Here is a 22652-nt window from a genome sequence, read left to right as displayed (position 1 = left end):
GCTACAGCATTCCCAATAAATGGCCTTCTTGTTTTCCCCATCAATTAAATAAAACCCTTCATAAAGTTTAAGAATGAATATAGTTATTCGTTCTTCTAATAACAGCTAGAGCTATTAGCTTTTCTACCTGCTCATTCTGGTATTTTGCTAGTTCTATAGAAACTTTCTGCCCCCACCCACCCTCATGTCCAATCAGAGTTTTATTTTACCTTGCTCGTGTACTGCTATTTATTTTTTAATAACTCACTCCAGGACCCTTCCCTGTACTTTCTGCCACACACTTTATGTTTCAAAAGCAACTTGGGGATTCTGTTCCGGCATAAATAAATCTAATATGACATTACTGTTTTCAGAACTCCAAATAACAACCTCCAACCAAACCACTGTAGCACATACAAAATGGCTCTGAAAGATTCGGTGTCCCAGTTCCTTAAATCACTTACACTAGTATCATGGTTCTTGCTGGGATTTCACTGGGATGGCTCGTACGTTAATTTATCATTCACTTATTAGAAATATGTATATCCCCTCTTTAGCTTCACCAGCTTCTGAAGCAGTATGCAGAATGGTTCAGACGTGAGGGACAAGGCTGGATAATTCCAGCAGTGGTGCCTAAGCAATAGTGGTTGCCCTTGTGAGAGGCCAGGGGGAGAGGTCTGGACACGGCCATTCTGCTGAGGCAGCAGTGATAACCAGAAAAGCAAGGCAGGTTGAAGGAAGGCAAGGCAAAGGAGGACTTTGGGTAGCTTCCAGTGGGCCTTAAGGGCTAATGAATATGTTGTCTCAGGAAAGGACTAGAGCTCCTGAAGACATGAGAAGGCTGGCAGGGCTTTCCCTTCCAATGACACCATCCCAATGGTTTCATGAAGATGTTAAACAAGATGAGGGACAAGATGAAACTCTGTGGAACTCACCAAGCCAAAGGCCATGGTGTCAAACAGTAAGCCGCCATCACCAACTGAAACCTACTCTCTGAGGTGGATTGGAACCACTATAAAACAATGCCTTCAAATCCTGTCTCTGCAGGTTCATAGCATGCAGTGGCCAATGGTATTGAAAGTTGGTAAGAGAGTCAGCAGAAGCAACAGTGATGCTCCTACTCCTGTCCAGCTTCTGGGATACCCTCCAACATTTTTCCAATGGAAATAGGGACATCCTATTCAACAACAACAATTTTATTATTTATACACCACCCATCTGACTGGGTTGCTCCAGCCACTCTGGGTGGCTTCCAACATATATATAAAAAATACAACAAAACATTAAATATCAATGTTTAATGTCTTCTAAAGGTTGTATAGTTACTTATCTCTTTGGCTCGGGCATCACATAACTCCATACCCGCCAACATTTCTCCCATGAAAATAGGGACGTCCTGAGGAAAAGCGGGATATTCCAGGATCAAATCTGAAATTGATATGGCTTCTGTAAATCCAGGACTGTCCTTGGAAAATAGGGACACTTGGAGGGTCTGGGGTAGACTATCCATAAGGACAGTCTTAGATCCCCAAACCAGTCAGAAACCATATTGAAACAGATCGAGATGATCAGTATCAGGCTGAAGAAATACCTGGAATTGAATCACTCTCACTTCTGAGGTATGCTTTGGGGTATGTAAAACAAAGGCCTAATCATAGTAGTGGTTTATGACATCACTCACTCCGAGCTCAGGAACAATGAGTCCTCATGGACCACCAGGTGTTGGCTGAAATATCTGTCTTCCATCAATTTCTGAAGTGATCAAAGCCAGGCTTGCAGTAAAAAGGCACAAAAATGGGTGGGACAAAAATGCTCCCAGAGAACACTTGCGGCATCAAAGTGCCTCGAAAGTTATCATGGAGCTCCATGATTGAGATAATACAGGACAACGGTGAGTTAGAACTTCAGGAAATAATGTGATGTTGATGATATCCTTTATTATTGTGTGAACTGGTAGCTGCTAGACCCAGGCTTCAGGACAGATTCTTCCCTTCAAGTGTGGGTCCCTTTCCTCCTCGCCAGCACTCCAGGGCTGGATTTAGATGAAGAGAGGCCCTAGGCTACTCCACTTGTGAGGCCCCTCCCCACCCACACCCACCCTCACGACTAGAAGAAAATGGAAGAGTGTTATAAACAAAATTGAGTGAAGCCAAGGATGATGACGGGGATTTAAAATTTTGCAATTCAATATTTCTCCTCTAAAGGACATATGTTATTGTTAAATACCATGGTGATTCTAAAAAATGCATAAAATTAACACTGAAAAACTTTTGCAATAGCTGAACTTTGTAAACCTTTTGTGGAACAAGCATTATTTTTTTAGGAAAATGAAGTTGTGATGTTATTCTTAAAAAAAAACACTTTGAGTTTACAAATTATATGGCCTGGGAAGTGTAAATACAGTGGTACCTCTAGTTACGAACTTAATTCGTTCCAGAGGTCCGTTCTTAACCTGAAACTGTTCTTAACTAGAAGTGTCCCTTCGCTAATGGAGCCTCCTGCTGCCGCTGTGCCGCTGGCACATGCATTCTGTTCTCATCCTGGGGCAAAGTTCTCAACTCGAGGTAACTCTTCCAGGTTAGCGGAGTTTGCAACCTGGGGCGTTTGTAGCTCGAGGTGCCACTGTAGTTCAGTAAGGCTCATTTTTGCCCACAACTCATACCAAGCAACAGTTATCCACAAACTTTTCAGATTTGTAAAGTTCCTGAATGGAATCGACATGGGCTTGAAAGTTTTGTTACCCCCCCAGCCCCATGGAATTTTCTCTCACCCTCTGTACAAGTTTCTCTCCCACTCTTGCCCTTATAGCAGAACTGGCAAAAACATGTTTCATAAGCACATGATTCAAGTTTGGCCCTAAGTGGACATAGGATTTCTGCCTTAGCCAGAAGGGTGTTTATTGTAGGATATCTGCTTCTCTAGGTACATTGTTTTTGCAGAGCCCACACAACAGTGCATGTCCTGTAACTTTTAACACCATTTAATGTTCATTTTGTTTTGCTTTGTCCTGTAACATGTTAAACAGATAAAAAGTTGGTGTTAAACAGATAAAAAGTTGACTACCAACAAAATAGCATCCTTCTCTGCCTAGTGACGGGCTTTCCTCTGCTTTCCTCCTTTTAGGAACTGGGAAGCCTGTCCGGTCCACGGTGCCAAGAAGCTCCGTCCACCAGGTCATAGCTGGAGCCCAATGATCCTTATAAGTAAAAGCCATTTTGTTATATCCTTTCCAACCCTTGGCATGAAGTGGCTCCAAGGGTGGAGCTATGCTGATGAAGGGGTGGGGCTATGTAAATAAGACAGACAGCCCCCCCTTCTGTTCTCAGTGGCTCTTGTGTTCTGCGCTGAACAAAGTAGACAGGCTGAAAATCTTACCCTCAGCCTAGACACCAGGGATTTTGACTGCTTTGGAACAATCACAGCAGCTTTTTACTTCCCTCCATGAAAGCAGATGGCTATCAATTTCTCCTGGGGAGGGAGGCGGGGAATAAAGCATTGCACTTGGAAGCAACCTGGTTCCAATCCTGGTTCTGAATACCCTACCTTCCTATGTGCATGTATGGAATACATAGTAATTCTAGCTGTGCCTGCAATCATGTCCAAGAATTATTTTCCTGCGATAGGCACACGCTTGCTAACCCATCTACTGCCTCCCCGCTTGCATCAAGCCTTGCCTGTTTTAAGAAACCAGAGGACTGGTTGGTATTCTGTACCGTTTCCAGCCTGCTTTGTTTTAAGCTTCTTTGGCTTCTACCAGCTTGATTTGTATTTATATCCAGGCATGGTAGTCACCGCATGAATGCGTATTAATTATACACAAATGACAAATGCTCTTTATACATTGTCCCTCTTTTCTGCTGCTGCACCTTGTCCCATCCCAGAACCTTGAAGGAACTCTGGGCGCTGCTGTTCTTCAGAAATCATGTGCCACATAGGAAGACATACTCACCGGCAATATTTACAGTTTTCCTCCACACATACCCTCCCCATCCAAATAATGAATGCCGCTTTCTAAAAAAAAATAAACAGAAGTGAGTTCTGCAACATGCGGCAAAACATCGCACAAGGATAGCAGAGGCATATTTTCATTTTTTAAGTATGGCTGGCTCTACTGAATGACTCGGGTCTCAGTGAAGAATTTGTGTGTTGCTGTTGAAGAATGCCCAGTTTGGAGCTTACGGAACCACAGATTCAAGCAGGGCGAGTAAGGAAAAGCTTACCATTCTGAAATATTTACAGCGCTGGAGTTAGGGCCATGCAGGCAGTTCCCTTGAACAGAGTGCCAAACCAAGGGACCACAAAAAATAATAGTAATAAAAGCCTATATTTATACGGGTACCTACTCAAAGTTAGGGGGGCACCAAATTTTGTCTTTTCTCAGGGCGCCATATTACCAAAGTCCGCCCTTGTATATTTGTTAGAAGGGGGGAAATGCCAATGAGTGGTCTTGTACTTTGGTATAAGGATTCTGAGGCGTGTGGCCATAGCAAAGGCTAAGGCTGTGTACACACTATAACTTTAAAGCACATTAAAGAACACCTTCTTTCCCTCAAAGAATTCTGGGCACTGTAGTTTGCCCTTCAAAGAGTTAAACTCAGCAACCCTTAACAGACCAGAGACCCCAGAATTCTTTGAGGGAAAGAAGGCGCTTCCAATGTGGTTGTGTGTGGGGAACACGATCTGCTTGTGCGATGGGACTGAAGCCATCCACACCCCCTCGATCTTCTCTGAAAGGATGGGGGAACCTCCAGAACAGAAGGGGGGACGGAAGTCTCAATGTGTGCATGCATACACCACTTAGGGCTACACTGAATTCTTCCCATAAGTGTGTTTCCCAGACATGTGTCTAATTAAGGGAAATCTGTTTCTGACAATAAAATCGCTTTGCTTCTTTCCTGTGGTAGTCTTAAGTGTTTTAATATTTTTCGTCCCCAGATTCCTCGTGTAACTTACCCGTGTTCTCCTTCAGAGTGGAGAACGTTCATGCCTGTGGTCACCTTTGTCCAGCCCAGAATAGTTGAGCAGCCTGATGCACCTAGCTTGAAGAAGCAATGCCCGTATCGGAAGAAGCTGGAAAAGCAGAAGAAAAAGGCCTTGAAGAAAAGGTAAAATATAGGACACTGAGTTTCTAAGTAATAAATGAATACTCCTTTAAGCTAAATCTCCAAGCTTTGCTGATTGGAGCGCAAAGGATTCAGGCTATTCTATGCTGGTGCTAACACTGGTGTTAAACTGCCTGCTGGCTTGCAAGGACTATATAGGGTTGCCTGGTCCAAACGAACACAAAGCAGATCAAACAATACTGCAAATTCAAGCAAGAGCGCAAATGCGGAAACAATGCAAAATACACAATATAAAGTACCACCACCACATTTTCTGGCCCTTTTGTAGTCTTCAGGAAAGATACTTGAGTAAAGATATCCAGTAAATATATTTGCAATATATTGGCAAAACAAAATGGAAGTTCTCTCTTAGACCAACTTGTTTGTCTTATAAATATAAGTTAATAGAATAATGAAAGGAACAAGCCCACAAAAGAAAATAATCTTAACTTCTTTGGACAGGGAGTTTCACATACACCCGTGTTTGTCTGCTTCCTCCAGTATCCAGTAGGTGGTAATAGCATATCACAGATTGTTCATCTTTGGATCTACCGAGTCAATCAGAGACTTTTTAGGTGCTTATATTGCCCTTTAGCGGAGCAAATTGAACTGTCTGTGTGGGACTCACCTCACTGATTTCATCTGTCTTTTGGATTCAGCTGGCCTCTCAGACATGAATAGCAATGGAACAAAATTTTATTATTTAATGCACCAAAAATTTATTATTTAATGCACCAAAATTTTATTATTTAATGCACCAAAATTTTATTATTTAATGCACCAAAAATTTATTATTTAATGCACCAAAAATTTATTATTTAATGCACCAAAATTTTATTATTTAATGCACCAAATACACCGGTGTGTGTGTGTGTGATTCACATACAACTATATTGTATGTGTTTTTCAGAGTTAAATTTCCTATGTTCAGTATTGCCCAGGTGTTTGCAAGCCACTTGTGTTTTTGTTTTTGTTTGTTTTTACAATCTCTCATGTCTCATCAGCTTGGGAAATCAACAGCTACATACCAGACCTTCCAAGTGTCCCTATTTTCCAGGGACGTCCCTGATTTAGAGAAGCCATCCCCGTTTCTGATTTCATCCTGGAATGTCCCACTTTTACTTAGGATGTCCCTATTTTCATTGGTGAAATGGAAAATAGGGACACTTGGAGGGTCTGCAGTTATTACAGCACCTACTTGCCTTTAGGGCTAATTGGCGTGGTGGTTTGCATGTGCTGGCATGCAGTGGTTGCCACCAAATGCAACAGGGCTTGCTTAGTTGTTAATTTATTCACTACATTTTGAAATAATAATAATAATTTTTATTATTTATACCCCGCCCATCTGGTTGGGTTTCCCTAGCCACTCTGGGTGGCTTCCAGCACATATAAAAACACAGTGCTTTTTTTAAAAAAGAAATGTTTAGGTGTACTCTCTTTTTCTTACTCATATTGAAATACTGCCCCTCAATGAGGCCAAACTTAGAGTCACAACATGTTTAGGGGTATATGTGTAACACTGCATACCCCCCAGAAAAAGCACTGTAAAAACATAATAAAATGTTGAACATTGAAAACACCCCAACACAGGGCTGCCTTCAGATGTTTTCTAAAAGTTGTGCAGATCTTTATCTCCTTGACATCTCATGGGAGGGTGTTCCACATGGAGGGTGCCACTGCCAAGAAGGCCCTCTGGCTGGTTAATACAGCCTCTTTCCTCTTCCAGGGATATATGTCTTTCCCATGTACAGTTTGCATGACAAGAACATCAGAGTTATCCCACATTTTGAGAATCTTCTGCCTTCGTAGTACAATCGAAGTAATGAAAAAACTGCATCTCCCCAGCTTAATTAAAGGACTTTCTTGTACAGTGTGGATTTGTATTGCACTAGATTCCTTTGCTTGTTTTTATGCCTGCAGTGCTAACGCTCTCAGCAATTGCATTAACCAAAATTTAAACAGTGGTGTCTTTTCTCTTGCTCAGGTCTGACTTTTCCCTCTCGAAGTATATCAAGTTTGCGAGGATTAAAGAGAAAGAGAGCTTCACTGAGAAGGAAAATTTGAATCCAGAAAGGCTCAAGGTCAGAAGCCAAAGGTTATGATTTGCAACATGGCATCTGCCATGAACAGATTTAAGAATTATTTTAGATTAATTGTTGCATGCAGAGCCGTCTTTCCCACAGGGCTTAGTGGTGTGTTGCGTCAGGGTGCCGGCCTCTCAGGGGCACCCCAGCTGAGCTCACTACTGTCAGTGGGACTTTACTACCTATCACTAAGACAGCCCTTTTATTTATTTTCTACCATCGCAACAATCCTATGCATTATGAATTGTCACTATTATTTCCATTTTACAGGTGCGGGACTGAGGCAAAGAGGCAATGGTTAATGTCACACAATCCATGACAGAGGTGTACTCACTCACTCTTTATCTCCCTAATTGGCACTAGAAGATAATAAATTTAAACTCACTGCCCTTAGTGGGACTTAACAGTGTGGCTAGCCAGGCAAAGCAAGCTGGCAAAAGCTTTTCAGCACCATTTACAAGAGAGCTGTAATACATCATAGGAATTTTAACGCTTTTAATACAGCTGTGTGTGTTTGTGTATTATTTTTATTTTGTGTGCTTGCAGGCTCTCATAAACTATTTAGATTCTCCTTTGGAACTTCAGCAACTCTATGCAGCTCAGGTAAAGTTAAGACTTCTTATCTGTTTCTTTTGAACTCGGCAAAGCCTTTCAAAAGGCTTGTGGTTGTTGTTGTTCTCCCCTTCCAGATTTCCTTTAATATATGAGATATATCTGCTTTTAAAAGAAGCACAACAAAAAGGAAAAAGCTATGATTATCAGAATTTTAAAAGCATGCCAAGATTCCAGGTCAGAGACTATATTGCAGATTAAGTCCTTTTACTGGTTAAACTCACTGATGATGGCCACCAGCTTGGATGACTTTAAAAGAGAATTAGATAAATTTGTGCAGGATAAGGCAACCAAGGGCTGCTAGCTATCATGGCTGTGCTTTGTCTCCCCAGTCAGACACAGTATGCTTCTGAGTATCAGTTGCTGGGAGATTGCTCATGTGCTCAATCATGAGGATGTGTATGGCCTCTTTGAGAACAGGATGCTGGACAAGATGGGTTATTGGCCTGATCCAGCAGACTCTTCCTTTTTACATTAGAGGTAAGGAATTACAGTGGTACCTCGGTTCTCGAACGTAATCCATTCCGGAAGACCGTTCGACTTCCGAAACGTTCGAAAACCGAGGTGCAAAGGGCTGGTTGTAAGTTCAGTTGGAAAAAATTGGAAAACACACAGCGGAAGCTATTCGACTTCCGAGGCTCGTTTGGAAACGGAAGCAATTACTTCTGGGTTTTCGGCATTCGAAAACCGAAACGTTCGGCTTCTGAGACGCTCGAAAACCAAGGTACCACTGTATTTCCCATGGAAAGACGCTACGGTCCCATATAAGGATTCAGATCCATGTGCCTATCAAATGCATAGACCTTCTAGGGAAGGGCCATTGCTCATTGACAACGAATCTGCAGAAGCTCCCAAGTTCAGTCCTTCTCATCTCCAGGAAAGACTCAGAATGTCTCCTCTTTGCATAGCTGCCAAGTTTTCCCTTTTCTCGCGAGGAAGCCTATTCAGCATAAGGGAAAATCCCTTTAAAAAAGGGATAACTTGGCAGCTATGCCTCTTTGAAACCCCAGAAAACTGCTACTGATCAGTATAGAAAATACTGAGCTAGATGGACCAATGGTCCAACTTAGTATAACGCAGATTCCTATTAACCTTTTTCCTGCTATATAGAGGTTTGCGTACCTTAGGGATGCTTATTTATTTTTTAAATTCTGGGCCATGTTCGGAAAACCGATTTGGAGGAATACAGAAGTGGCAAAGACCATTATTGGGGAAGCAAGGACCTTCATCTATTGGCCATGTTTTGCGTGTTACACTCAACCGTCGATGTGGGCGTGGTAACATCTGGTAAAGCCACTGTTAATTGTGTGTTTGCTTCTTTAAACTCTGTTAAGTTATAGAAGTGAGGCAGCAGAAACAGAGAAAAGGTTTTGCTGGCCTCTCAACTCGCTGCCCATGTTGTGCTTCCCCAGAAGTCCTTTCAGCTAAAGCAGGAAACGTCGAAGTGGCAACTTGTCTTACCTTGTACTTGTTCCAGGTGGATGGGAACAGCTCAACTTGTTCAAAGATGTGGTGGACCAAAGAAAGCAATTGAGTGCGGGTCAGCTGTGTGCCTTTTCAAAGCCTCTTCAGAAAGCAGTCTTGTAGTTTGTAGTGCATTTATATTTTTCAAGACAGAAACAAATCTCTCTGCAGTTTCCGGCAGAAATTGGGAGAGGCCGCCCTAGTGATTATTCTGATTTCTCTGCCTGTCTTTCTAGGCCCTTGGACACCTTGGGATTGCTGAGGAATCTGTCAAATCTGCACTTTTTAATACTGTAAGTAGAATCCCCATGGACTGTTGCCATCTTGTGATGGGCATTTGCAGATTTTTCAGTTTCTAACTGCTGTATATTCCGGCGTATAAGACGACTGGGCGTATAAGATGACCCCCAACTTTTCCAGTTAAAATATAGAGTTTGGGATATACTCGCCGTATAAGAAATGCGACCCGGCATATAAGACGACCCCCGACTTTTGAGAAGATTTTCCTGGGTTAAAAAGTAGTCTTATACACAGGAATATACATACATAGATACTAAATGGGGCATTTGGCTAGTGCTGGTGTGAATCTCCCTCATACTCAGTAGCATCTGGGAGGGAGAGGTGTGATGGGAATGTAATTGTGTGACACACACACACACCATGCCAGTTCACAAACTGCTACATGTAGGTAGGAGCAGGGAACTCTTGAATGTGGGCATCTGTTTCTGGGGATACACATGGGGAGATGTGGGTCAGTGGCAGCCCTACATCTCCTGTTACACCCTAACATCTAGTTAGGCCCTGCTAATTCATCATATCTAACCATTGGCAATGACATAGCCCACAAAGGAAATGGGTATGTGTGTGACTCTTCTGAGGTTAAATATAGAGCCCCTTGTAACTGTAGACTGGAGCAAGACTCACCATAGTTATTACTAGGGAAAATTTTCCTACCATATTAAGAACTTGTTGGAGCTGGAGGGAATTTGCAGCATATGACTTTTCACAATTAATTTATAGGTATTTGCTTTTCACGTGCCTCCTCTGTGCTTATGGTATATATACAATCTTGGATTGAGCGGTGGCCTGGTGAGTCGACAGGCAGGGTGCTTGGCTTTGGTCTTTCGAACCTTTCCAAGGTTCTGTGCACCTGTGATATGGTTAGATGTCCATGCATGTATAAGTGGTTTCCAGCTGGCCTGCCATTAGTACTTATTCTCTCAGTTGCAGGAATGCAACAGCCTGCCTATGCAGTATGAAGCAGCACGGTCGCTGGCTTTGCTAGGTGAGTGACATTTCGCCTCTGATCATTATCTACACAACACAAGATCGTTCAGCACAGCTTGAAGCCAACTTGTTTGGACAGCCATGGTTAGCGTTGACCGTGCCCCGGTTTGGACAGAAAAACAAACCAGAGTGAGCTCTTTTCTTCCTTCTTCCTTCTGGTGTGGCTAATCTTCTGTTATTACTCACAGAGGAATGTTCTTTGGTGCATTTATAGCAATCCTCGTGTATCACGCTTGTGGCAGAATTGTAAAAGGTGACTTCCGGTCCACTCTGTTACAGGGGTATAGCCATTTGAGATTCCTGTGTGAGCTGATGTTTCAGATGACTTTCTGTTGAATTTGAATGTTTTGATAGCTTAGAATGCCAGGCCAATTTTTTAGACACACGTGGACTTTGATTGAATTGGAGACTTCTATTTCCTGATGGACTTCAGAGTGAAATTACGGAAAGAATCTTTGGACTGGAAGCAAGTCCAACTGAAATTAGTAGAATTTGTTTTCAGATAAACACACAGGCTGCAAATTGCCCAGTGATCTTTTTTAGAATGCCTTTGAAGACTGAAATCACATCTGTAAGCAAGATTTGAGCCAAGGCTCAGCCTTACAAACTTCTTTTGGATACCGCAGCTCAGCCTGGAATATCTGAAGTATTAATAACCAATAATAATAATACTGTAATAATAATAAGCAGCTTACTTTCACTTTTTGTTTGCTAAAGAGATCAACATCCATCCTCTCAAGCTGGCAAGCAGGTGTCGGTTTGGTATTTCTGCTTTTAAAGGGGGGGGGATATTCTGTCTATAATATATCCTCAGAATTGTTTTGCCTTGTAATGTGCTTACCCTCCATTGTCACTGAACTCTTGTGCTTGAATTTATTTGTTTATCTTTGCTCTAATTGTATTTTTATTGCTTTGCATTTTATTTTGAATATGTTTATGTATGCCCGCAGAGAACTTCAGTTAAGGGGTGGCAAATACTGCCGGTAATTAAATAAAAATTCCTAGGAGTTTTGCTTTCCCCTTTGATCACTGCCTCTTGATTCTCTGGAGCAGGTTGCCTAGATACCTCTGTAGTGAAAATGCTAATTAGACACCTAAAGGATGCGAGTCTGAATCGGAGAGAAGATACACTGAGTGCGTTGAAGGTAGCCCTGCAGGCTTGGTCAATGACACCTGAACTTGAGGTAATATGGGGGGGGGGCTGTATTACTGATAGACATGTGCTCTACCAGTTTCTTCTCTTTCTGGGCCTATTTAAACAGCTTTCAGGTCACTGTTGCACCTAATGTAGCTGCTCTCTTTCCCTAGTGGTATTGGATAGGTGCCCGGTCCAGTTTAATCCGAAATCTGCGACGGTTGGTGAACCTACAAGATCCCTTGGACAGCGTATCATTTGATGCAGCCCTTTGCTTAGGGTACCTGGACAAGTACAATCAAATCGCACAAGAGGCTATGTTTATGTGCTTGTCCCAGGACGACTGTAAGAGAAAAATTCAGGTGGGGCTGTTACATAAATGGACCGAGAGATCTGAGTTGTGCTTTGTGGTCCGAATATCTCTGTGAAGTGAGTCCCCGAGAAATATTTGCCCCAGGTCTCACAGGGGAAAGGAGAAACAAAACTTGTTATGCTTTCTGCCTTCTCACAGGGCAAAGGGCAAAGTTGCAGTTGTTGCTCATTCCCCCTATTTAAGAGAATATAAAAATGCACATTTATCAGCCACCTTCCCCAGTTTGCTTCCCTTTTCCTTAGCTAGTCATGGCCCTAAGATGGGAGGAATCTGCCATGCACAGGAATAGCCATAATCAAGAACATTTAGCTCAGGTCTGTACTGTGGCTGCACCCAATAGTGGACGAAGACCTTTGCGTAAACTGAACGAGTCAAGGCATTGGGAGACGCGGGGCTCGATCTTCCTTAAACTACAACAACAGAGATAAAAGCAGCTGTGGCACAGGAGTCAGTGCGAGAGGAGGGAATCAGATTTAGGCTGTAGAGCAGTGTTTCCTAGACTTGGGTCTCCAATTGTTTGTGGACTACCATCCACCATCCCTACCAAGCAAGACCAGTGGTCAGGGATGATGGGAATTGTAGACTGAAAACAGCTGGAGACCCAAGTTTGGAAAACACTGCTATAGAGCTATGGCGATGGGGTGCTTAGCTTTTTCTAATACCTCATTGACCATTTATCATTTTTTGTACATTTGCATATTCTCCATGGAGGCTAGAAGCTCATTTTTTAAAAACCTGGTTTGTTTGTTTTCTAAAGAAAAGGCAAGAAGAAAAAGACACAACTTTAGGATTCAGTTGAAACTGAAGAAGATCAGATTCCTAATACGCTGTTGGGAGATGAGTTGGGCAATTGCATAAAGTCGTTTTGGGATCTCCTTTCCTACAGTTTGTCAGGAGTGGTTCAGGAACTGTTGTATTATTTCAATGCTACCTTTAATATTATCTAGTTAAACGAGACTTCTTGGCATGAAGCCCAAATTGTCTTCGTCTCCCCACACCTTACCCCACTTTGAACACATGCACTCTCTCCATCCATGTCTTCCTCTTCTAGGCTTTGGTCATGCTGGTAAAGCAAATGGCCATAGTGGACCCTGTAGTTATCAAAACTGTTATTGACCAGCTTCAGCGTTCTCCTTTGTACAAGGTGAGCAAATTTTGTTCTTTAGAACCCTTTCTGTGGTGTATTGAGCCAGTATCTCAATTTTGGCTGAATTTCTCTCCCACTATCTTGCTCGTCCATGGATCCAAAAGTTTGCTTACTATTTTCTCTCTACATGCTTTTTCATGGATGAATTTGGCTGAATAGGTCCTTTGCTAGGATATAGTTTTGTCTGAGCTTCTCTCTCTCTCTGTTTAGCTATTTTACAGAATGATTTTATTTATCTATATCTACTCAGAAATAAGTTCCTGTGGGTTCAATGGCACCCCTTCCCAAGGGTCTGTGCTTCAGGGATTGTTTTTCCTGCTCAGTTCTGGATCATTTGAAATAATAATCTCAATGGAATGGCCTCAGAAATGTGTGTGTTATCTCTACTGAAATGTCAGGAGATAGGGGCAATGCTGCTGCTATCACAAAAGCAACAAGGAGACTTGTAGCCCCTCAAAGCTAACAAATATATCATGGCACAAGCTTTTCTGGGCTAGAGTCTACTTCATCCATAACACATGTGTTAGTTTTTAAGTTAAGTTACAAGACCTTATGGTTTTTGCTACAACATACTAACATCGCTAGTGGCAATGCTGTTAGAATGTCAGTCTGAGGCAGATTTAAACCAGGGATGGGAAACGGTTGGCCCTCCAGATGTTCAGCTCGCATCAACCTCAACAGCATGGCCAATGGTCAAGGATTATGGCAGCTGTAGTCTAACAACATCTGGAGGGACCCCACAGATTTCTCAACCCTGCTTTAGGCTGAAACGCCATGCTTCTATTTTTCCAGAAACTGCTCAGTTCAGTTCTACATCTAGAAGTCTTGGTGCTGGTGTTATAATTGGATCTGTGCAACTTCACTTGCTGTTAGTACATGAGGATTTTTCCAGGGCACCAAGCATCTTTGCATTCTCCAGATCTTTAGGCTAGTGCTTCTCCAAGAACTCCTTGAACATGATTTCCTTTTTAAACAACAACAACGGGGCATATTTAGTCTAATAGAATCCCTGCTGAACTTGAAATCACCTTCTTAGAATGTTGTGGGAAGAGCCCAAGATACATTACTGAATCAAGGGTTTGCATTTGATTCCGCAAGAATTGTGATCTATGCAAAGTGCAGAAAGAGCTAAGACCACCATCTTTATGCACCCTCAATTAGAGATTTGTTTCTGAGAACAATCAGGTTTGTTTCTTAGAACAATATGCATGGGATTGAGATACAAGTATTGTATTATTATTTTTTCAAGGACTTCCTGCCACTGGATTTCCCGTCTTCCATTGTTCCATTCGTTCATGTTCTCAGCAGTTTAAAAGTTTTGTCCGTGTTGTGGATGCAGCTTGAGAAGATGAGATGGTGTGGGGAAACTGTCTTTGGAGTTGGAAGGAAAAAATAAATAAGAAAGCAGATTTTTATTTCTTATATGAGCACAAAATAACATGGATCTTGCCTGCCTTTGACGATGCGTGCCTTTGGAGCAGTATTCTGGACAAAAGCTTTTAGCTTTTCCTGTATCCTATGAAGTTTCTTTTGTTTACCTCTTTAAGTTTCTGCTTCTTTGTGTTGTAACAGCTTTTGTAAGCTTTGAAAATCAGTAAAACATAATTAGAAAAGAAGTGATGGGGAGTGGTGAATAGTGGAAGAAAGAGTGGCAGTCCTACTGGGGCAGGATGAAGAGCAGGTTGAAGGGACAGCTTGTTGAAATACCACAAGCACATGATGTTTGTTAAATGGATAGCTCATGTTCTCTTTTTTGCCTCTTTACCCTCAGCATCGCGTTGATGCTGCAAATCTGCTGGCCACCATAGGGCTCGAAATCATCCAAGAGGAAGGCTTGGAGGAGGAGGTGTTCAATGTGCTTCTGGAGAAGTTGTCCGAGGAACCTTTTCTGGTGATGTTGAACTTTTCAAAGCTGTTCCTTTGGTTTTTCAGTTTTGCGAACTAGGCTTTATAATACAGTTCTGCCTTGCCTTTTAAAATGCCCAAATTCTCTAGTTCTCCATCATGTCCTATTCAGCTCAGATGCCATCTGCGCCTAAGCAACGGATGTCAAAAATGTACACACCTCAGCTTAGCCGCAGCTTATGTTTTTTAATCATATGGAAGCTAGTTTGAGGGCAAGTGCATCACGCACAAGTATTTCTCAAGAAACTACAGGATACATATGGATCTTGGCTAATACAATGTGCACTCTGCTTCAAATGCCAGTGGTGGGAGCAGGAGCACACTGGGGTAGAAGTAAACAGCAATGTGTACACAGCCTGAGTTATCCACAGAATTCAAACTGAGAAACTATGGTTAATGGTGTTGGTTCAAGGAAACAATAGGTATAAAAGCAGAATTCCTAGATGCCAATATCAGGTTTGTGTCTCATCCTTCACCCAGGTTGTGAGGCAGGCTGTTGCCACAACTGTTGAAGAACTGAACATAAAGAAGCGAGTCTGGGAAATAGTGGAGAAGTAAGCTGCAAGATAAGGCAACAATTCAATGTATATTCCATTTTTTCCTTCAAAGGTGCAAATTTCATACTTCTCAACTGCAGGGGTCAAACCACAGAAAGTGCCACCTGGTGTGAGGCTGTGTACACCCTGTAGAAGCACATTTCCCCCCTCCCCAAAAACCTGGGAACTGGATTTTTGTTAAGGGTTCTGGAAATTGTAGCTCTCCGTGTGCTAATCTACAGTCCCAGGATTCTGGAAGTGGATGCTTTAATTGCATAATGTGTATGCAGTCTGGGTGCAAAAGGAGCTATGGGGCTTCACCTGCCCACACATGTTACAGAACCCAGCATTTGAACCGTAATTTCATGGACTAGAATCCACATTCTTAAGGGTCATGAAATCTCAAATTGTCTTAAGCTGCATACAGATAATTATTAGAGAGTTTTTAAAAAAATATTATAAGAAAGTTACTGCAGGACTTATACACCTTTAAAGGCAATTCCTAGTGGGAAGGAGCAGCAGTGGAGCAAGCCGAACGGGTGCGTGGGGTGCCCAGGGGCCAGCTGTGGGGCCAGCCGAGCCGGGGCAGGACAGTCTGCAGGGCCTCTGAGGAGTCTGCCTGCCTCCTCCCACTCAGCCGCCCTACTACTGAGGGGGAGGCGGTGAGCGGACTGTTTGGGGCAGCGTGGAGCCTGCGGGCACCTAAGCCACCGCGTTACTCCCAGGAGAGAAGTGTGGCTCGGGCGCGCTGCAGGCCCCGCGGTGAGTGCCGCCTGGCATTTTGTCACCCCCCTCAGTGGTGACACCCGGGGTGGACCGCCCCCCCACCCCCTCCTTCCTCCGCCCTTGGGAAGGAAAGGTAGACGCTGAGTCTCATTCAGAGTCAGAGGAGGAATCTCCCTGGAGGAGGAGAGGCATGGGTTGTGAGGACCACTGGGCTTTTCTGGAAAACAAAAATCCTTGGCTGGAATAGCTGCTGGAATAGGCCACAAAGTGGCTTAAACAGGGGTCCCAAACTAAGGCCCGGGGGCCGGATGCAGCCCAATCACCTCCTTAATCCGTCCTGCGGACGTTCCGGCAATCAGCATGTTTTTACATGAGTAGAATGTGTCCTTTTATTTAAAATGCATCTCTAGTCCGGCCCCCTACAAGGTCTGAGGGACAGTGGACCGGCCCCCTGCTGAAAAGGTTTGCTGACCCCTGTTGTAGAGCTATCGTTTCTTCAGTACACACACACACACACACACACACACACACACACACACACACACACTTATTTATTTATTTATTTTAAAAATAATCTTGACTCACTGTGGTCTCTGCTCAAACTAGTTTAGCAGCTTTTTGTAGTGCTTTAATCTAGGGGGGGGAGCCAAAGCTACCCTACTGAAGCATGATCTGAATATTGGTGGTGGTAATAATAAAAATTCTGTAATAATAATAATAATAATAATAATAATAATAATAATAATAATAATACCATGCCCATCCAGCTGGGTTTCCCCAGCCACTCTGGGCAGCTCCCAACAGAATATTAAAAACAGAATAAAACTTCAAACATTAAAAACTTCCCTAAACAGGGCTGCCTTCAGATGCCTTCTAAATGTCAGGTAGTTGTTTATTCTCTTGACATCTGATGGGAGAGCGTATCACAGGGCAGGTGCCACTACTGAGAAGGCCACCTGCCTGGTTCCATGTAACTTCGCTTCTTGCAGTAAGGGAACCACCATAAGGTACCTCAGTGTCTGGGCTGAACAAGGGGGGTGGAGACGCTCCTTCAGGTATACATCTTTTCATATGACTGAAAACCTCTTGTGTTAACCATGCGCCACAGCAGACTCCTAGAGCACATTTATTAAACAGAAAACAAGTAGGACTGGTCCTGAGGCTTGCTTGCACAGAACTGAAGTGATGGAGGGGAACCTGACGGCTACATTCAACTTCCTTTCAACCCATGACACATGAAATTTGGCAAGACATTGGTGTGAACCCGCACTCTAGTTATATTCCGGATTGGAGTCCCATGGCCGCTTTATCAGCTCAAACATGCTTTAAAGAAAATATGTTTATTGCAATGGGTGATTTTGCCATATAGTCAAGCTATGTGAAAGGATGGGTGGTTTGCCACATATGTGCTCCTGAAGCAAAATAAAAATAGAGGAGGGGAAGTACCAATTTTTCTGTAAGGGGTTGAAATATACTAGGCCAGAGGAATTAGGGGGAAAAACAAAACAGATCAAACAGGACTCTTTAGGCCAGCAACAAGGCTCTGCCCCCATCCATTATATTTGGAGAGTTACTGGGGTTCCAGTCTTAACCCCACATATTTAGGACTAAGCCACATTGAATTCAATAGGATTTACATCTGAGAAGGCACGTGGGTTATCCACACTGCCTCTTGTGTCTCAGCTGCTCCTCCCCCAGGGGAAGCTGCTTTTTAGCACTCAACTGGAGCAGGCAGCAATTTGGGTTTCCCCCAGATTCCCATTTGTTCCCACCTACTGCTAAAGAGTGGGGTTTTCCTGGGAAAGGAGCAGGGCAAGGGGGAAACTGCTTGGAACCCATGCTTTCTAGGCATGACACAAGCAGAAGTGTGAACAAGCCCTTGGCGAGCATTGCACTGTAAACTACTGCTGTTCACAAGATCAGAATCATAGAGCTGGAAGGGACCATGAGGGTCATCTAGTCCAACACCCTACAATGCGGGAATCTTTTTGCCCAACATGGGACTTGAACCCAAGACCCTGAGATTAAGTTGATTCAAGGCTAGTGCAAAGGAAACCATGAAATAGGACACTTGTTGCTGTTGTCCCCCCCCAACCCCCCAAAAAACATCCATCTGTACACAGCCTTGTAACCTGATCCTATGCATGTTTACTGAGAACTAAACCTCACTAATTCATTCCCAAATAAGTCTTATTCTCTGGCATCTCTCATTCAGGTATGGGCAGTTTGTAAATATGCATCAGGGGGATATCACTTTGGTTGAACTGAGAAGGGCATATTTGAAAAGGGTTCTTTCAGATTGTTGAGAAATAATATCACAGTGGAACCAATATCTCTTTTTAGGGGGAGGGGGGAATCTCATGGATATGAACATTTTTCTTCTCCTCCTCTGAAATGTCAGTAAATGCTTCCTTTTTGTCCATAGGCAGCTAAGGGATGACAAAGATGAGATCCGAAAGAAGGCTGTGATTGCATTAGTAAGTCGCACTTCATGTTTAATCACATAGCCTTGGAGCTGTCAGCTTGCAATCACCAAATGGACATGATGATGATGATGATGATGATGATGCAAGCAGTGCTTTTTTCAGGGGGCACTCAAGGGTACGCAATACTGGCGCCTCTTTTTGTTGTTAAAAAGTGTGTCACTTATTGTAACAACTTCATGGTGAGCACTGGCACCTATTTTTCTAGGGGGGAAAGCACTGTATGCAAGGATACACAGATTGGTGCTCAACTGGAGAAACTCGGCTGATGGAAGATATCCATCAGCTGAATAAGAAGGAAGGCTGTTTCCAGCAATTTCTCCTCTCCCCCATTGCATCCCCCATGTGCAGCAGAGGATTTGGAACCTTCCAGGGGAATTGCCAAAAATCACCTCCCCCTCCCCACTCTGCTGACGTCCTTCAGCAAAGAGACACAAATCAGATATTGCCCATAGTAAGTTGCATGCTTACTAGTGATGTATGGAAGTGAGAGCTGGACCATAAAGAAGGCTGATTGTCAAAGAATTGATGCTTTTGAATTATGGTGCTGGAGGAGACTCTTGAGAGTCCCATGGACTGCAAGAAGATCAAACCTATCCATTCTTAAGGAAATCAGCCCTGAGTACTCACTGGAAGGACAGATCCTGAAGCTGAGGCTCCAATACTTTGGCCACCTCATGAGAAGAGAAGACTCCCTGGAAAAGACCCTGATGTTGGGAAAGATGGAGGACACAAGGAGAAGGGGACGACAGAGGACGAGATGGTTGGATAGTGTTCTCGAAGCTACCAACATGAGACTGACCAAACTGCAGGAGGCAGTGGAAGACGGGAGAGCCTGGCGTGCTCTGGTCCATAGGGTCACAAAGAGTCGGACACGACTAAACCACTAAACAAGCTGCATGCTTGCCCTTGGGATTAAACTGTTATGATAATCCCAGAGCCCCAGAATGTCTTCACCTGAAGGTCAAGGGAAAAGAAACTGGCTGGACTTCCCAAGGGAGGGAAGCCTATAACCATCACATTCCTAAGCCCCACATGCCCCAGACAGCCAAGTCTCTGGATCACCTTTCGCCAACCTGGTGCCATCCAACTGGTTTGCACTGCAATTCTCACCACTCCTGACTATTGGCTGGAGCTGATGGGAGTCGTATGTAGCCCAGAAACCTGGAAGGTGCCAGGCTGGGGAAGGCTGCTCCGAAGGCAAAGGGGCGCAGAACATGGTCTCCAGTGGCGAACATGTGCAAACTCAGAGATTCCTGGTCCCAAGCTATTTGGGGCTTTGTTGTTAATAACCAGAACTTCGAATGAGAAGCTGGAGCAACTCACATAACACCAGAGTGTGATATACTCCGCAAAACTGATGCCAGCCAACCTTCTTGACAGCTACATTTTGCACCAGCTGAGGTTTCCGAACACTTTTCATGGGCAGGAACTCAGAGCATTTTGAAGTTGTCTAATTTGGAAGTGAGCTGTATGACCAAGGCATGAGTGGATGTGGCTGGTTCTGCCTTTCCCAATAAATTATTGGGCCTAAAGCTCTGGAGAACCTTCAGAAATACTTACAAGGCACATAGGCACTTCCAGACTGTCACTCTTTTTGGTATTCAGTCACATAGCAACAAATTCAGGCTGCACAATTAGAATCAGCCAGTCTGACTGTACTAGGAATGAGCATCACTGGAGCACCGGCTGAAGGTGGACAAAACACTATTGGGCCAAAGTATCTTATAATAGGGCCTGGTCCAGGAATACTCCCAAGCTTTTAGGTCGACATCCTATCCAATGGAATGGTAGGCTTCCTGACCAATAGCAGTTCTGTCTTGTCCATATTTAATTCTGTTTGTTTACCCTTAACACTTCCTGTACCCTTAACACTACACTACATTTGTGTGTAGATTCGCTTAGGGAAACGAAGCTCCTCAGATACATGTGGCACTGAGACCTCTGGGTATGGGGCAGTACAGTGGTACCTCGGGTTACAGATGCTTCAGGTTACAGACGCATCAGGTTACAGACGCTTCAGGTTACAGACTCTGCTAACCCAGAAATAGTACCTCGGGTTAAGAACTTTGCTTCAGGATGAGAACAGAAACCGTGTGGCGGCGGGAGGCCCCATTAGCTAAAGTGGTACCTCAGGTTAAGAACAGTTTCAGGTTAAGAGCGGACCTCCAGAACGAATTAAGTTCTTAACCTGAGGTACCACTGTATATAATTTTTTTTTAAAAAAAAATACATGTCCATCTATTATTGTGAGAAGAAAAGTGCTCTCTGATCATGAAATGATGGCCAGATTAAATATTGTGGCACACCATTAAGAATAAAATATATATTTAAAGAAGATAAATAAATGAGTAAGTTAAGTTAATTTGGATATGCAGAACATATTAAAAATAAATTAAAGGAACCGCAGAAAGAGGGGGAAGGAAGTCAAGTTTTAAAATGTCAAGATGATTGTAAAATCAGTGAAATGTATATATGTGAAAAGTATAAATATTTTTTTAAAAAAGAATAAAATGCCAATTTGAAAATGGGAACCTTTCTGCATCTTGTTTTGCTTTATATAAGTGACACTTCGCTCCTCTGCCTCTTACTAGGGTGCCCTTGGCATTCGCAATAAGAATTTGTTCTTTGCCCTGTTGGAAATGCTGGAGCTAGACACCTGTGAGGATGTCCGCATCCAGGTTGGTACCAGAGCACTTCAGTGTAGGATGGAACCTTCTGTGCTGCTTGCCTGTGTCTCTTTCGCTGATCAGTAAATTGGGTGTCTCCCCACAACCTCCTCGCAGGTTGTCAGGACATTTTCCACTCTGGGGATGGACAACGCGTATGTACGGAAGAGCCTTCTGAAGAAAGCACAGACAAAAGGGATTCTCGCCAGGTACGATGCGCATTAAGGGATGCACAATAAGGTAAAGCCATGTCTGATGAATCTCCCTGGGAGCAGAAGGTCTGTTGGAAGGCTGTATCAGAGCAGCAATCTCCTAAGAGGCAGGGACAAGGGAATAAGTGGTGAGGGGTAAAAATCCCAGAAGCAGCCCTGTAAAGCTGAAGTTGAAGCAGAGGCAGTCTGTGACCAGCTAGAGTAGGTTTCTTAGTTGCTCAGAACCTTCGGCAAGCTTGATCAGGGAGCTTCTTATAAGCCAGGAAGCATCCTTAGCTGTCTGTACATCTCGCTGAACGGAGATTTCCTTGTCTGGTCCTTCCTGCAGTTTCCTCCTTTGGCTTGAGCTGACTGGTGGTAGACCTCAGGCTGCCAGTTCAATGCCCATTGCAAGCTGGAGTCACAGCTGGTTTGAAAGCGACTTAGCTTATAGAGAATTTGTATGTGTGGATGTGGCGGACATAACAAGGAGTCACAGGTGCAAATGGAGTGTGCTGAAAATATGTCTCTTGGGGTCCTGGAACTGGGCACTTGAATTTCTGACATGGGGATTCCTAGTTCAGCATCAGGTTTCCCATGCAAAATGCTACAACGGCAAGTGAACATTGCAGGGGGGGGGAGTGTTCTCTGGGGGTAGGTAATTTACCAACTGGCAGGATAATCCTATTAACGGATTCAAAAATATGTGTCCCCCCCCAAAAGAGAGTCTTGGTTCACCTTCCTTTTCTTTTGCTTTCTCCCTGGCTCTCCCTCCTCCTCCGCAGAGAATGTTCCAGAGCCTTGGAGTCATTTGATAAGGTCTCTAGTACCCAGAAAGAGTATATGCTCCACTCCTTCAAAATCTACTGAGATGACTTCTTTCTTTTCGGATTGCGGGAGCAGAATCAAGGCGAGGCAGATGGAATAAAACATCGCCTTTGGTTTTCCAGTGGCAAAGT

At 43.5% G+C, this 22652-nt stretch overlaps 1 protein-coding gene across 1 annotated transcript; it reads left to right on the top strand.

The window, feature by feature from the left end:
- The first annotated feature begins 1773 nt into the window (after positions 1–1773).
- On the top strand, positions 1774–22651 carry HEATR9 (HEAT repeat containing 9). Its single transcript, XM_035099030.2, has 16 exons — positions 1774–1870; positions 3103–3152; positions 4915–5084; positions 7066–7162; positions 7712–7768; positions 9478–9534; positions 10466–10526; positions 11582–11712; positions 11837–12025; positions 13088–13180; positions 14955–15074; positions 15569–15642; positions 18776–18827; positions 21428–21514; positions 21620–21711; positions 22479–22651. Exons 1-16 carry the CDS (start codon positions 1774–1776, stop codon positions 22561–22563), a joined length of 1512 nt encoding a protein of 503 aa, XP_034954921.2. The 3' UTR covers positions 22564–22651.
- Position 22652: the final 1 nt, after the last annotated feature.

Source organism: Zootoca vivipara, chromosome 2 (genome assembly GCF_963506605.1).
Source record: "Zootoca vivipara chromosome 2, rZooViv1.1, whole genome shotgun sequence".
Classification (NCBI taxonomy): Eukaryota; Metazoa; Chordata; class Lepidosauria; order Squamata; family Lacertidae; genus Zootoca; species Zootoca vivipara.
The sequence above is the reverse complement of the archived record's forward strand: the minus strand, read 5'-3'. Positions and strand labels throughout refer to the sequence as shown.

Bases quoted from the DNA above. Each gene is read 5' to 3' on its own strand.
- HEATR9 (XM_035099030.2), top strand. From the start codon at position 1,774: ATGGGTGGGACAAAAATGCTCCCAGAGAACACTTGCGGCATCAAAGTG. The intron at 1,871-3,102 runs GTGAGTTAGAAC...TCCTCCTTTTAG, and splicing joins TGAGATAATACAGGACAACG to GAACTGGGAAGCCTGTCCGG. The intron at 9,535-10,465 runs GTAAGTAGAATC...TTATTCTCTCAG, and splicing joins AATCTGCACTTTTTAATACT to TTGCAGGAATGCAACAGCCT.